Source organism: Triplophysa dalaica, chromosome 11 (assembly GCF_015846415.1).
Source record: "Triplophysa dalaica isolate WHDGS20190420 chromosome 11, ASM1584641v1, whole genome shotgun sequence".
In the NCBI taxonomy this organism is placed as follows: domain Eukaryota; kingdom Metazoa; phylum Chordata; class Actinopteri; order Cypriniformes; family Nemacheilidae; genus Triplophysa; species Triplophysa dalaica.
The window spans coordinates 5,910,532-5,925,567 of NC_079552.1; the positions used below are offsets into that span (position 1 = coordinate 5,910,532).

The window sequence follows — 15,036 nt, forward strand, 5'->3', positions numbered from 1 at the left end:
ACTTGAAAAACACTTGTTCATTTAACTCGATTCTGTGATTTGGTAAATTGTATCCAGAGTTCGAGATAGTTTGGGTGACTAGTTATAATCTTACACTTTCGTAGAGTTAGTTTTGAAATTATAATCTAAATCCTAAAGTGTCCAAGGTAAAATATGAGTGCTTATGCTTCTTAATAGCAAAACTGAACTATTTGATAAAAAATAGCCCATACTTTTGTCCTCCCCATAGACGTACATTATAAGAAAACAGCGCTTAAAAGCGAAACAACGACCATGTATAACCAAATAATTCAATTAATTTCTTTACCACTGGTATTAAACAACATAATAAGAAAAGTATGTGCTCTTAAATGTATCGCTGCCTTGATTGAGCCACGTTAAGCTATTTCCTTATAACGGGATTCTGGTCAGGTGGCCAACCGTCGCGAGACTACAGTCAACACCGTATTTAACATGTTAAGACATACTAGTGTTTTATATCATAGCTTTAATGCACATGGGATAGTAGTCGTAGTCTCCCATCCAACACGGCTCGGTTTTTTTAATGTATCTTTCTCTCTTGAACGGAAAATGTGATTATATAGTAGACCATACTGGCTAACGCTATGGATATCTAATGAAGGGGATGATTTCCCCCGCGCCGACTCCGCCCTAGGCCGCGCCCCCAGCTTTATATAGATTTGAATATATGTAAGTTAAGTAGTTACAAAGTAATCAGTCTTCTACATGTTCATGTTAGACCGTTTGTTTCACTTTTATTTGCACGTTTTAGTTAAATTTCGCTTTAGTTAAATATTCTCTTAACTGTTAATGGACACTGTAGATAACGGAACCACATATGTTTATTGGTTTTACACGGAGAAAATAGGACGCTACACGTAGCCGCCGCGGGGAATTGTGGGTCGGGTTTACATGGCAGCGCCCGTTGGAGTCATGTTGAATTATATGTTCCTGACATTTGGTGTATAATAGCGAAACATGTGGAATCAATTACGTAAACTGTTTAATAACAGAACCGTGAAATATGGCGTCCCGATGCTGGTGAGTGTGTTAAGTTAAATATGTGTCAATGTCGAAAATTGAATAAGTTTTGTGTGTTTTTCTGTAATCCAAGTTTTCTTGGTTGGGTTTTAAGATATATTCCTTGAAACATATATGTCTTAAAATGTATATGCAGAAGGAAAATCATGTTATTGATACATGAAACAATTACTTTTAAAATATGTGTTTTTGGTGTTGTTCGTAAATTACGAATATCAAGCTGTATGCATTTGTTTTGTTTGTATACTGTTTAATTGAAGCTGTTGGTCGTGGGAGGCTCGTTTGGCTTGAGAGAATTCACACAGATTCGTTACGATGCGCAGAAGATCCGAAAGAAGGTACACGACACATCACATCACTTGCTTGTAAAACCATGACAGATCTGTTTTAACCTTCTAAATCTATAAATTTTTTTCGAGCTTCAAATTATCTGCCACGTAGGCACAATACTCCAGTCATTAATCATTTATGTTGTTAACTTAAACCAATATTTTATTATGCTTCTCTGTGTTCTTTCTTATGGTGCTTTAGCTGGACCCTTCCCTGGAGGCGCGAGTAAACACTCAAAATCAGACAGTCATACTTCAGGAAGAGTATGAGGTAATGAGAGGAATACATTTGTGAAGAAGATTCCATGTGTTAGACTATGTGTGTATCTTTAAGGATGCCACAGGTCAAAAGTTAAGGAGCATTCATTATATTAAGGCATTTGGCAGACGCTTACATTGCTTTATCCTATACATTTTACATAGGTATTTGCAATCCCCTGTGATCGAACCCACAACCTTGCGTTGTTAACGCAATGCTCTTACCACTGAGCTACAGGAAGCTTTCATATTTTTCAACTCTTTAAAAAAAACTGTGAAATAACACACATGTAACTTTGGGGATAATGCTGCTTTTTTATTATTCTGCCAAAGACATTCATTTAAAATGATAATAAAGTAATACAATGTTATTTTTCTAACAAAGTGAAATATGTGTGTGTACATGTAAAAAATGTAGTCCGTTCTAGCCTAATAGTTAAAGGCGGCTTGTTAAATGCAGGTTGTAGGGTTTAACCCAGGACAGGGTGACTCAGGAACTGTAATCATGATTGTATGCTGTTGTTGCTCAAGAATGGTTGCTCCTGTGACACTGGCATCCCAACATTAGTGTGCTATAAATAGTTTTGGATGGAAATTTTCAGAATACTATCTAGCTGTTTTGAATACACTGGATTGTGCTTGGTTCATGAAGTTTCTCCCTATATAGGTACAATTTGAGTGTGGACGAATCTGTCTGCTGCACTACAGTTTTTAGACAGACAATTTTTAATTTTATCAGTTAACAGTTGGTGACATTTTGATCATGTACTATCAAACAGGTAGAAGAAGAGCGCCTTCTAGTGGACGCAAGAACATATCGTCAAAGTACCTTTATTTGATTGATCATAAATTGCATGTTACTTGCTTTCTTACATCAAGATGCACTACAATTAGGTTGTTTTTAAAGTGTCTTTGACTGCCCTGGTCACTTTAAGTTGAATGAAATGTGAACTGCTATTAACATGATTTCTGCATGTTATTGTGCACAATAATAATGTAATGTCTGCTTTAGAAACTGAAGGATGTGAACTTGAAGAATTGGAGGAACATCCGTGGCCCACGTCCATGGGAAGATTCAAAAGAGTACCAGGAACAACAGCGATCACGACTCAATAAAGGCACATAGAACTAAAGATTGTTCATAAAACCTGTGCACTATGAATGTTTTGTTTGTCGCTGAAAGTTAAATCAGCACTATTGAATTGATTTGAGCAGAAACCATCAGTTTAAAATCTGTTTATGATTGGATGCCATGAGGAAAACCATGTTATATTAACTTGTGATTTGTAAATATACCTCGTAATATATGTTTTAATGTGTGGCTGATTATGTGTACTGTTTGCTCCTTTACTAGGGGTTTCAAAGACTCTTGAGTAATGTATAATATTTATAAGATAGGTAAGATAGAAGATTGTCTTATTTTTGGCATTTTTGCAATGTTGATACATGTTCACCATAATGGAGAGCCCTTCACTTCAGAATATGCCTTAAAAATTGCATTATAAAATTTTGCCAGTACATTATTTTTGCTTTGTGAAGGATTGATCAGGGTTTTATTACAGAAACTGTACACCAGACAGACAGTAATGAGTGAATGACATGAATCTTTATGAACAGTTATGGGCCGATATTTGGGCCAGGCTGATTAATCCGATAGCATTTGGCTATTTTGAGATTGCCCACTCGGCCGATTTAGAGGGGTTTTGCTCATACAACGGTTCTAAGATTGACTGACAGCTTTGTCATTTTCTCAGTCCAGTTATTTGGTCTTTTCTAAGGGTTTTGAGCAAATATTGTGAAAGTGATTCATAAATTAGCAATTATGTAAAATGCATTTTTTTAGACAAATTGGTATTTTATAATTAATTAACCACCTCATTCTTGTAGATCATCCACTACTTATAAATACCCTAAAACTGTCTTGATTATTTCAAGCATTTTAGTCTTAAATTCTATAGATTCGAAATGTCCTTTAAAGGTGTTTGTGTAAGTTTTTATTAATACTGAAATGCATTCTCTTATATATGCATGGTTAAATTGTATGATGACTTGTTCTATGTTAAAAACTGTTGCTCTCTGTTGCTATTTTATGAGGGCTAACATGTCTTGTTATTTTCAGTTTAAAAGTACAATTCAGTGTTGTGAAAGCTTAACCATAATGCAAATCCACCGAGTCTGGGTAAAATATCACCCACTGCTGCTTTAATCAATATTACACCTATGCTTGTTTGATTTCAATGGGTTTGATGTCTGGGTTACACTGCATCCAACTGTGAAGCTGCAGATGGTCTTGTTTCAGTCCTGAAGAGCATGTGTTACAGTCAGGATCCAGGCACACAGTGCTGCTCTCCAGCTAATGTTAACGCCAGCACTGACTCATCTGTGTGATGTAAAGCTTTGTTCTGAGGCACATTTTAACAAGCCCCTGTCGACTTTCTCTCCTTCCCCTGTCACTGTCCTCCTGGAAATTCCAGCACTGTCAATTCATGTGTACTGTCACTTTAATTGCTCACGTGGGAATGACCCCCGAGGGCAGAGGGGGACACGTCAACAAATCTGACTTCAGGAGTCCAGATATCCTTAGGGGCATAATAGCAGCTCGTATATCTAGTCCAAATCAAAACAGATTTGACAGGGAAAGCCTCTGGTATGTTTCAATACAATTTTAAATGTGTCGACTGGTCAGGTGGTAAAAACTGAAGAGAAGACTTCATTTATCAAGCTCCAGGTGCCTGATTGTTTATTTTTTCAACAATAATTATTAATTTCCATGTTATTGATCGTTTTAAATTTTGTTGTTATTGCATTTATGTTAAACATGCAATTTAATGAACAGTTTGTTAGTTTTTTTGTGTGTTTACTGCTCTGTCTAGCAAATTATTTACCTAAACATTTGCTTAAATCCAAATGCAAACATTTTTCTCTTTAAAGAGTTGCCCCATTTATTCAACATTGATGTTGGTTTGAGAGACTTCAGAAGACCTGACAACATTTCCGTTAAGCAAACAGTGAGAAACAATGCTCCCTCTTCTGTGGTGCTTTGTTGGATTCATACTTTTCTTAATACTGGTAAAATCTTTCTTAATTTCTTCACATTCTGATAGCAATCAATATTCAAAGTTGTCTATTCATATTGTCTGTGAGCAACTATAAGATTTCCTTCTTGCAAACTACAGTATGCATTTACTGTACATCCTGCAGCCCATCTTTAACTTGAATAACTGTCTCTCCAGCTAATTTCTATGAACAAACGTTTGTCTCGATGTTACGGTGCTTTTTTAAACGCTAGACAATTAATCAGACTGGACCAGTTGTGTGGCACTTGGGTTGAATGCAATCTCTTGATCTACAGTGTGCAGCTCATCCTTTATGTGGAGCTATAGCCTTTATTTGTGTTAGTAAATACATGTATTATTTATTGTTCCTAGCAGAGGTCGCATGAACGATTCAGCTTGATTCATTCCCCTCTTACTGCTGCAGGTGAAGTAGAAGGCCGATGAATGTTTAAATATATGATGCTGCCTAGCAGGCTTACGTGTTTCAAATATTGCTTTTGGTGATTAAATCTTTAACAAAGGCTGTAGAAATCTGGCTTAGACATGTTGCCTTGTCATGTTTCGCACGTGCACACAAGTATTAACAATGCTAATCCCTACAGGATTGACTCCCCCCAATACTAAAAGAATAGTTCTTGTGCTGGCCCTGCAGGATGTTCAGAGCATCTTAGTAATGTTGCCACAGTTTGAACTGTTTGAGTCTGTGTGTCTCTTCATGTAATACCAGAGTGACTCAGTGTTGATGAGGATGGTAAGACCGTTTTGAAGGGATCATCCTTTATATAAACATCTTGCTTGATTGTTGCAGTTAAAGTGATATTTCAGAGGCAAAACAAAAGTCCCCATCTTTTACTCACCTGCAAGGCATCCAGACTGAATAAGACTTTCTTCTTGAAGAATAATGGCAAAGCATGTTTGAAAATATTGGCATAGTTACATTGCACGTTGCTATGAAGATTCTAGGAAATTGCTAGGTTGTTTCAAGTGGTTGCAAGGTAGTTGCTTAATGGCTAAAGTCAATGATCCACCCCAAGTTTCTGCGATATTGTTTCTAGATTAAGCTCATTTCCAAGATAGAAGAAATCAGATTTTTGTTGTGCAGATGTCGCATCGAACTCCCTTTCTGCACTCATCTTGATTTTTTTCTATCAATTTGGGTACATACAGCGGTTTTTGTTTGCTAAAGGGATACTTCAACCAAAAAATTAACCCCCCAAGTTGTTTTGCTAAACACAAAGAAAGATATTTGGAAAAATGTTAGCAACTGATATTTTTGGAAAGTCATGACTACCATAGAAAATGAAAATGGTAGTCAAATATGCACATTTTCTTTCCCTAAATTCTTAAAATATCAAATTTTCAATAGAACAACAAAGATACTAAAATATTTCCTTGGTAGTCAATGATGTCCCAGAACTGTCAGGTGCTAAAAATGTTTTCCAAATATCTTTCTTTCTGTTCATCAGAGCAAATACATTTATACAGGTTTGGAACAACTTGAGGGTGAGTGAATGATGACAGAATTTTCAATTTTTGGGTGGACTTTCCATTTAATCGATCCGGGGAGAGTTTAATGAGGTTGGCCGTTTAGGAGAGAACTTTAAATTATTAAAGTTGTCTAGCATTGTAAGTACCGTAACTCCAGCCTCTTGCAAGTTTGAATGAAATCACACTATTTATATGCATGCATTGTGTGTTTTCATTGGAGTGAATGTGTAAGCGTTTAGTAAGTGTGCGAGTGTGTTCTCAGACTGTGATGGTTTGAGACGCCCTCACACGTGTGCTTTAATTTTTCATCACAAACTGCAAGAAAACGACATCAATAATTAAACACGGCACTAAGAAAAGAAGAAATCAAATTCAATATTTACTGCATACTTACTTAGCCAGCGAATCACATGGCAGAAAGGAGAGAAAGGTGTGTGTGGGTTACACAAAGGGCCCAACTGTGAAATCATCAACGATTAGAGAAAAATGCCTTTTCTAAAATCACACCCACATGAACTCGTAGCTTTGTAATTATCTTTTAGAGATTCTACCATGCAATTAACGTGACATACACACCTCCACGCTGGAACTCCAAACTACTTTGCCACTCACAGTATGATAACATCAGTGTCTGCCTGCTGTCACACACGAGCATTATAACACGCATCCAATTACTATCATTACATGGACTTTTCGTTGACTTCTTGTTTTTGTACAGAGCTAATGATATTCACAATACCTAACAACCGCAGAAAATCTGCCATTTTCATTTAGATATTATTAAGCATTTCAATTAAATGTTGCAGATTTTAGGCATTTCTATATTATAGGCACATTTTCATCCCCATAATGTAGTAAACTGAAACCCACACAAACTGTTTTTTTTTCAATAAATGAGTGTGTGTGTTGCTCTATGTTGCTTATTGTTTTTCTTTGTCATAATTCTGTGTTCTATAAATATCCTGATGCTATGCAGCAGAAGGACTGTTCAGGCAGAAACTACACACTACCCTCTGGCATAACTATACCGACACACACAAACACACATCTCATGGACATAATTTCAGATTCATTCATACTTTATCACACACACACATGCGCACACACACATTTTTGCCTTGCCAATCATGTTTGCACACATAAGCATGCTGGCACTAACAAGCCAGCTGGGCATTCTCACATCATTACATCTCTGACATCACTATACATACAAATTTCCTTTTTACTCGATATCAAAGGTAGTTCACCCCATTTTGTTTCGTGTTTGTTATTTACTCAATCTCATGTCATTTCAAAGCTGTATGACGTTCTTCTGATTAATACAAAATATTTTGAGGAACGTTGATAACCAAACAACATTGGACCCCATTGACCTTCAACACAAAACCGCATTTCTCAAAATATCTTGTTTTGTGTTCTACATAAGACAAAGTCACATAAAGGTTTTGCACAATATGAGCCTTAATAAATGATCAGAATTTGTATTTTTTTGATGCACTATCCCTTAAAGGAGAAGTTGCAGCACAAATACACAAGCAATGTAGTAATGTACTTCCTTTTCCTCCAATGCAATTTGAGTCACTCTTATTTTACATCCCCAAAGAGTAATCATTCCTCAATTCACTTTGTTTTACCTTGAAATTAATTGTTACCAAACATTAAATGGGTTTCCAAACACATTTCATGTTGAGTTATTGAGCCTCACAAATATGTTTAATTTTGTAATCTAATTTGATTCACTGAATGTTAAAGTTAAATAGCGTTACCGCTCTGTCACTTATCTTTTTATTAAGTAACAATTTTCATCTTTAGCCCTCACTGTGTGCAGTACGTTCCAGACACAGTGGCTATGTGGAGACAGGGGAAAGAAGGAGGATACACACACAGTTTGACCTCTGTTAATGGTGACAGGAGAGATGAATGTCTCTTTATCTGTTGTGTAAATTTCCCATCAGCGTGCATTAGAGCTGGCCACTAAGGTGTCATTCCCGGTTGGTGAGGGTGGACATACGTGCTGATTCAGCTGAAGAACATTTTGCCTGTCACACACCTGTCTTACTGCAGGAGGAGACAGACAGCTAAGTCTATATCTCCTCTTCTTTGGGTCATGCTGCATCGGTCGCTCCATGGCTGCACTGGACTATAGTGTCTGGGCTTTTATCAAATACGAATGCCGTTTCCCCTTCTCCAATACTTATCTTTGATGAGTGATTCTGTTGGTTGCTAGTTGGTTGTTGAGTTTTTTTGTTGGTTGTTGTTTCTTTCTGTGTATGTGAGTGAATTTGTTTTATTATAAGACTCACATTAGAAAGTCAATTGAGCGTTCAATGACAGATTTGAAAAAAATAACAAGAGGATGTTGAATTCCCCCAGGTCAAGGGGTTGACTGGTTTTTGGTTTAGAATAAAGTTGATGGGATGATTTGTTCTTTGCTTCTCGTTTGATTTGTCCTTCACTCTAAACACCCACAATCCTCCCCAACCGAACAGCTTGTGTGTGTGTGTGTGTTAACAAGTCACTATGTGTGTGTGTCTATGGTGATTCGTTTTAGCTTTGTTACATGTGTGATAAATGATTTGGTCACGTGAAGGGCAACCATAATTAGAAGAGGCTGGTACAGTGGCTTGATTACGGTGGGCTGCACACACACATTTTCTTGGACTTGAGAAAAGCCTGATCATATTAATTTAATATTCGTAAAAGCCAGGTGAATAAGATGACTGATATTTTGAACATGTGTGACAATGTGTCCACAAATTGTTAAGTGTGAGGTGTACTATTGTGAAATAACAGAATAGCTGTTAAAAGTCACAGCATTCATGCTCTGTGCCAAAAAGACTTTTCACTGCTACCTACAAATAATTACACAGTACATGGTCACATTAGCCAATTTGCAGAGCACGCGCATCCGTACTCCAAACGCGCAGATGTGATGTTACATGCACTTGAATTATGTTGCATCTTTTCGGTCCCAGCTGATGCGGTGACGTAGACTCCCGTGTCCGCGTGCGCCCGGTGGAGGGTGTGTTTCCAAGGCGAAATCTGGAGAAGGGAGGCGGAGATAGAGGGAAGAGGTGAGACGACTTGAGTTCCTTGTATTTTCCATCACAAAATCGCCACTCTCGTGATGCGCGAAAAACGAGCGGGCCGCGCGCAAAATGCAAACTACATTTCCACAAATAAGCATGGGTGCGTGATGCGCGCAGCTGGGATGTACAGATGCTGATGGAAGGTTTCGCACGCAGCGGTTGCATCGGTGCCCTCACACGCTTGATCGTGAAATGAAATGGGGCCCGTTAGGTTGTAAAAGAACCAACTTATATCCTGCGCTATAACGTGTGACGGGGGGAGAGAGAGAGAGGAGGGGGCGCGAGTGTTCGTTCGCCGCTGTTGCTCGGGGCTCACGAAAGAACCGATCGCATGGATTCCACGGTACCATTTTTCAACAGCGCTTCGATCTGAGCGCCCGCTGACAGCTCCGGTGACCGGCGCATCCATCAGACCCGCGTGAGGACACGGCGGCGAGGCGAGGGAAAGAGGCATCACTTCACCGGTTCCATCGATCTGCCGGAACTGGGCAGGCACCGGAGTCGGTCGGTGCGTGCGTGTGTGTGCGCGCGTGTGAGGAGGGCGAAAGCGGCCCAGGGGTATTTCTGCCACCAAGGAGCAGCCAGCTGTACGCTTAACGGAGAGCCAGTGAGACGCTCGGGAACGGAATCCTCACAACATCCGATCTGACTGGAATATTTCGCGTTGCGTTTAGGAGGAAATAATTGCTCATTTGCTCAGATCACAGGTACGTACCTTGCGTTCGATGCGTTTGCGCGCCGCTATTGGTTAGTTTGCTATAATTAGTGCAGTTTGAGGCAAGAGCGACTTTATTTAGGGGTAGTTGGGACGTAGCGGATTTTGCGTCGCTGAACGGTGGACGCGCTCTTAGTGGATATGATCGGCGTTATGTGGAATTACCGTGGAGAGAGAACGTCTCCACATTTGCGTCACAGGTCTCTGATAATTTCCACCATAATACCAAACGTTGAACAAGCACTACCAGTGTCATTATAATGATCACAGATGTAACGACAAACTCGTTGTTTTAATGTCAAAATATTTGAATTTGGATAATGCTGATTTAGTCTGAGACATTTAATATGGATCTGGATCATTTATCATGAGAAGTGTTGGTCGGGGCGGGAGACATTCAATCAGATCATTTATGATCATAGGCTCTTAATAGCGCACGTTTTTTGACAGATCTTCCTCCGTTTGATGTTTAACAGAAGATGCGCGTTTGCCCTGCTAATCACTTACGATCCTAGATATGTGTCTGAATGTCCCTTTAGCAATCTGGAGTCTTTCACCTCGCACCTTTCTGATTTGTACATTTCAGTTTATTGGTATTAGAACAACTGGCACAGAGGCAGAAGGGATTGTAAGATGGACAGATGGGTATTGATCAAGGATAGATTGCTTGAGTCACGTGCTGCACGCTCTTCGTGTGCCTTTCTGGGTCCCTTTCCAAACAGGTAAAGAGCTTTTGCTGAGATATGTGATTAATTCAGGACAGCTGACACCTGCCCCACTCTCTTACCCTCTGTTTATAACCCTATCAGGTGTCGCCCCAACTGAGCATTTCTTAAAATAGGGTGGGGGAGGCAGGGACCCGGCTCGTGTTTGTAGGTGTCTCTAGTTTGCCCCTTTCTCCTGTTACCCAGTGAGCACCTCTACTTTAGCAGGCCACAGAGATTTGGAACTCGGGGAATAGATACGCAGCTGGCGGCAAATTTGCTGGCTCTGAAATTGTTGTGCTTTCGTTTGGTATTCAGCTTGATTTTGTTATACAGTGGCGTCTCTTTTCTGTGCGTGTGTGCGCCGAAATCATATAAATATGAATATACACAGACATGACTGGCTGCCTGCAATTTCTTTCTCTAATGAACACACAAAATTTGTTCGCTTAGAGGCCTCATTAGTATGTTAATTAGACTGTGTTCATCATTGGCCTTGTGTGTGAATGTATGTATTCTTTTCAATAGCCTGACGTGAGAAACTAAGACGCCTGGCAGCAGCAGTTGTCAACTGTTGCGTACAAACAGATTTGCTGACGGTACTGGTATGCTGGCTGAAGTATGATATACGAGGTGGAGATGGGAGAATGCGGACGATAGAGGAGGAAAATTTCCAAATATACTTTTCCCACAATTTACAACAAGTGTGTGATACGTATACAAGGGGGTCTCTGCAATGGTACGGTTAAAGTACCGAGGCAGCCAAAAATGAAATGGAAACTCTGTTGCAGTTTATTTACCAAATGTCTTTCGGTCAGGACCACTGTCGTCGAATATTCAACAATCGCATATATTTAGGGTTTACGGGGAGAAACTGTTTTGGGGAAACTCTCCACACGTCCACGCCACCTTGCATGGGCATAGCGGGAGCCCAGCAATACATGTCCCCCAACCTGGGGAACCAGAACAGTTCATGATGCGTAAAAGGATTAAATTAAATGATCCGACATATACAGGCAGATGTGGAGGAGTTGGGGATGGAGGTGGGTTTTGAGGCACGATTAAGCAGCTGATAAGGAGTAAAGAAATGCAACTTAAATAGGACGCAGTTTAGTGTGTGTTGTATGATCATTGGTTAACGTTGATGTGATCGGCTGATGCATGCTATACTCACGTGACCTGCCAGAACTGATGTTTAAACCTCTATAACTGCTCTCTTTCTGTGTATAATTCTAATTTGCACACCTTTATACATTATAGTCAAACCACACTTCACTTTCATTATGTGGATCAAAGCACAATTTGGTAGAAAGTCACATGCAAGGGTGGGTATGGAAATGATAATCACATTTTTATTTTTTGGCCAGCTTTTCTTTTAAGACGCACAAGATGTTCCTTCAAATGAAATACATCAAAGCAACCATTTGCTTTTGTGCCAATCGCTACAAGTGCCACTGAGGGGCTTAAATATGTGTTGAGATCCACATGATAGTATTAGCCTGCAACCCACAGGCATTCCATTGCCATGGGAACAGCTGAGGCGGTAGAAAGGTTGTTACCCACGATTGGCTCATCACCTTGAAACACTGCCAATTATGACTCTTGAGAGGTCTGACCTGATCCTGGTGTGACACATTCAAACCCACCATCGATGTTAAATGCTCTCTCAATAGCGAGCAGCTTTGGATAAAAGTGTCTGCTAAATGATGAATGTAATGTACAATACACTGTTTTAGTAGTTTTGCTAACGGCTCAGGAGTTGAACCTGTTGATTTGAAACCTCCACCCACAACCACATGCTTGACTAAAATGAACATTAGAAATACTGCACACTCACCTGGCTTTGGTTTTCCTGTCGTAAAATTATTTATGATACTAGCTTGGCTGGCTCTGTGATCTGAGTTCAGTTAGGACATTTGTCTCTTGCCAAACACTACATAAGCCTACACGGAATAACATCTTAGAGATTTTAACCAGACCCCCACAAAACAGCACACATCATTAAAGACCACATGACGTGGCTTGACAAGCAAGGTTTCTTTCCGGTGGTCTATTGAAAATATAAGTCTGGACAATACAGCTGCGGAAAAAAGCACCATTTCTAGATGTATTGTGGCTATTTGTTGAATTTCAACAAAATCAAACCTCAGAAGTGACAAGGCCATCCAACAGCAATGTGAAAGACTGACAGCATGACAAGACACATTAAAACTGTGATAATTGTTTTTTTACTTTTCTTAAAAAAATACAGAGCATTTTTTCTGTTATTTTAACCTGTTTCTCCAGTTTTCGTTTTCTGCCAAAATTTTCTATTTGAATTTTTTTTTTTAAAGTAATTCAAAGAATGAAACAAAAAATATGCAATACATACTATACATACTATAATTAATACAAGTACATTTTAAAATCAGGAAAACGGTCTCTGAACTGATGCCGTTTATTTAAGATGAATGTATTTCACTGTGATCTGTGATTTGTTACTTAGTTTATCGCACATGGTATTAGGGGACAGGACATTCTCATACAATATGTAGTGCACAATGAATCATCAGTGTTTTTTGGTCCGAACACACTGCGAACATACGTGAACTAAACCCCAAGTTTCCGGTTTAAATTCAGTGGGGAGTTTTTGATACTCAGTTCTGAATGGGTATCAAGGAATAGCTTCATTTTAACTCCAAAAATTTGTAAAGAATAAGCGCACACACATCATAAATGAGTGAAGGGTTAAAGGAGAAATTTTTAATTGAAAGAATCGTCGATCCACTCTTTCCCAACCTTCCTCCATGTGGACTTTCAGAGCAAGCAGTGTAAGAGCGTGTGTGTCTGTTCTACTGTATTTTTAGTGCATTACTTTTTTATGCAGACATTGGCTCCGTGCTGAGAGAGTGAAAGAAACTTTGTGTGTGTGTGTGTGTTGTGTCCTCTCTGTCAGCACTCTGCTGTCTCATGGGTGTATTTGGAATAATGTATAAGATCTTTTTCATGTTCTGAAGTGTGTTTACTTTCCTCCAGGACACACACACACACAGGAGACCTCCTGCTTTAGAGTCCTGGAGAATCAAATTGTGGTTTTATTAGATAGTGCTTTAGGAGGGTCATATTGGGATTACATTTTTACACGCGCACACACTGAATCTGACCGCAGAGCAGAAGATCTCCTGGGGTCTCCTGTGTAGGTGTGTAGCAGTGAGATCTTTCTTTCTTGTCCACTAAGCAGCTAACACACACCATTTTAGGATTTTCACCTTATTACCCCTCATTATTAGACAGAGACACCTGAACAAAAGCTTTAACGATGAATAAATTGTTTAAATATAACATTGAGTTCAAAAGTTTAGGGATAACGGTTGAGCGAAGCATCAGATAGAAGAAACACAAACAGGAAAACCTTTTCAGCGACAGCATCCGGAATATGGCAGTGGACTTGGATTGATCTGATTGGTCATTTAATTGTTGTCAAGTGTATCATGCTTTACAAATGGAGTTATAAGAGATTAAATCCATGCGGTACATGCAATTAATTTGCTGTTGTGATTAATCTTGACTTTTGTGTTGAAGCTGTTTGTCCAATTAACATCTTTTATTGTTTTTTTGCAACTTGTCAGAGTCAGAAAAGCAATAAGTTAATGTTCATCAAAACTGCTATGTTATGCAACATTTTTAATGTTATTTAAGCAATAAGCCCTTAGAAGCAGTGGTTTACAGTGCATTTTATAACAGCTAAGGGCTTTAAAAAAATTAGCTGTTATAAAATGCATTTGTAGCCCACTGCTTTGCGGGGCTTTTTGCTTGTATAAAATGGTTATTCCATATGCGTACTAGGTTTCATAAAATAAAGTACATTTAATGATATTTAAGCTATGTAGAACTCGGCTCAGCCAATCGGAATGAAAGACCGGAACTGACCTTGAGAAGAATGCAAATGAATCCCGAAATTATACCCACTTATGACATTTTGACTGAATGTGTAGTTGGAACATCACAGTTCTGTGGCATGTTTTGTGAGCAAAATTCAAGATTCAACAAATCAGACTATGGGCGATACAAGAGCAGGCTAGAGTTGTATTATTATGAAACCCACTATGAATATGGGCAACAGAATATGATGTTATGCTCCCGAGTTTCTGTTTAGAATAAATTTGCATTCGAAATGTTAAATCTATGTTATCTATTCTAGTTTCTAGCATCACTGCATACTATCCTGTAAGTATTGGGGTTCCACTAACAAACCAAGCAGTCAGGTCACATTTCGCTCAGCTGCGTAGCAAAGTTCAAGTTTAGTGAACTCTGACCTGTGAAATCGCATCAGACCAATAGAAGATCAAAACTTCACAGTGTGACCTCTTGGTACAG

At 39.0% G+C, this 15,036-nt stretch overlaps 2 protein-coding genes across 3 annotated transcripts in view; both read left to right on the top strand.

Moving 5' to 3' along the window:
* The first annotated feature begins 848 nt into the window (after positions 1-848).
* Positions 849-3,151, top strand: LOC130431231 (cytochrome c oxidase assembly protein COX16 homolog, mitochondrial). Its single transcript, XM_056760139.1, has 4 exons — positions 849-1,041; positions 1,302-1,379; positions 1,573-1,641; positions 2,641-3,151. The coding sequence occupies exons 1-4, from the start codon at positions 979-981 to the stop codon at positions 2,752-2,754; spliced, it is 324 nt and encodes a 107-aa protein (XP_056616117.1). The 5' UTR covers positions 849-978; the 3' UTR covers positions 2,755-3,151.
* Positions 3,152-9,131: 5,980 nt separating this feature from the next.
* slc8a3 (solute carrier family 8 member 3) overlaps positions 9,132-15,036 on the top strand; it is a 33,966-nt gene continuing 28,061 nt past the window's right edge. For both annotated transcript variants that reach the window (XM_056761300.1, XM_056761301.1), the window contains exon 1: positions 9,132-9,968. The gene's annotated coding sequence lies outside the window, so the exon portion shown is untranslated. The remainder of the gene's footprint in view (positions 9,969-15,036) is intronic.

What these genes read in the sequence shown, in the direction of transcription:
- LOC130431231 (XM_056760139.1), top strand. Translation starts at nt 979, where the DNA reads ATGTGGAATCAATTACGTAAACTGTTTAATAACAGAACCGTGAAATAT. An exon ending in AATATGGCGTCCCGATGCTG is followed by an intron (nt 1,042 to 1,301) that starts GTGAGTGTGTTA and finishes GTTTAATTGAAG; the next exon opens with CTGTTGGTCGTGGGAGGCTC. An exon ending in CGCAGAAGATCCGAAAGAAG is followed by an intron (nt 1,380 to 1,572) that starts GTACACGACACA and finishes ATGGTGCTTTAG; the next exon opens with CTGGACCCTTCCCTGGAGGC.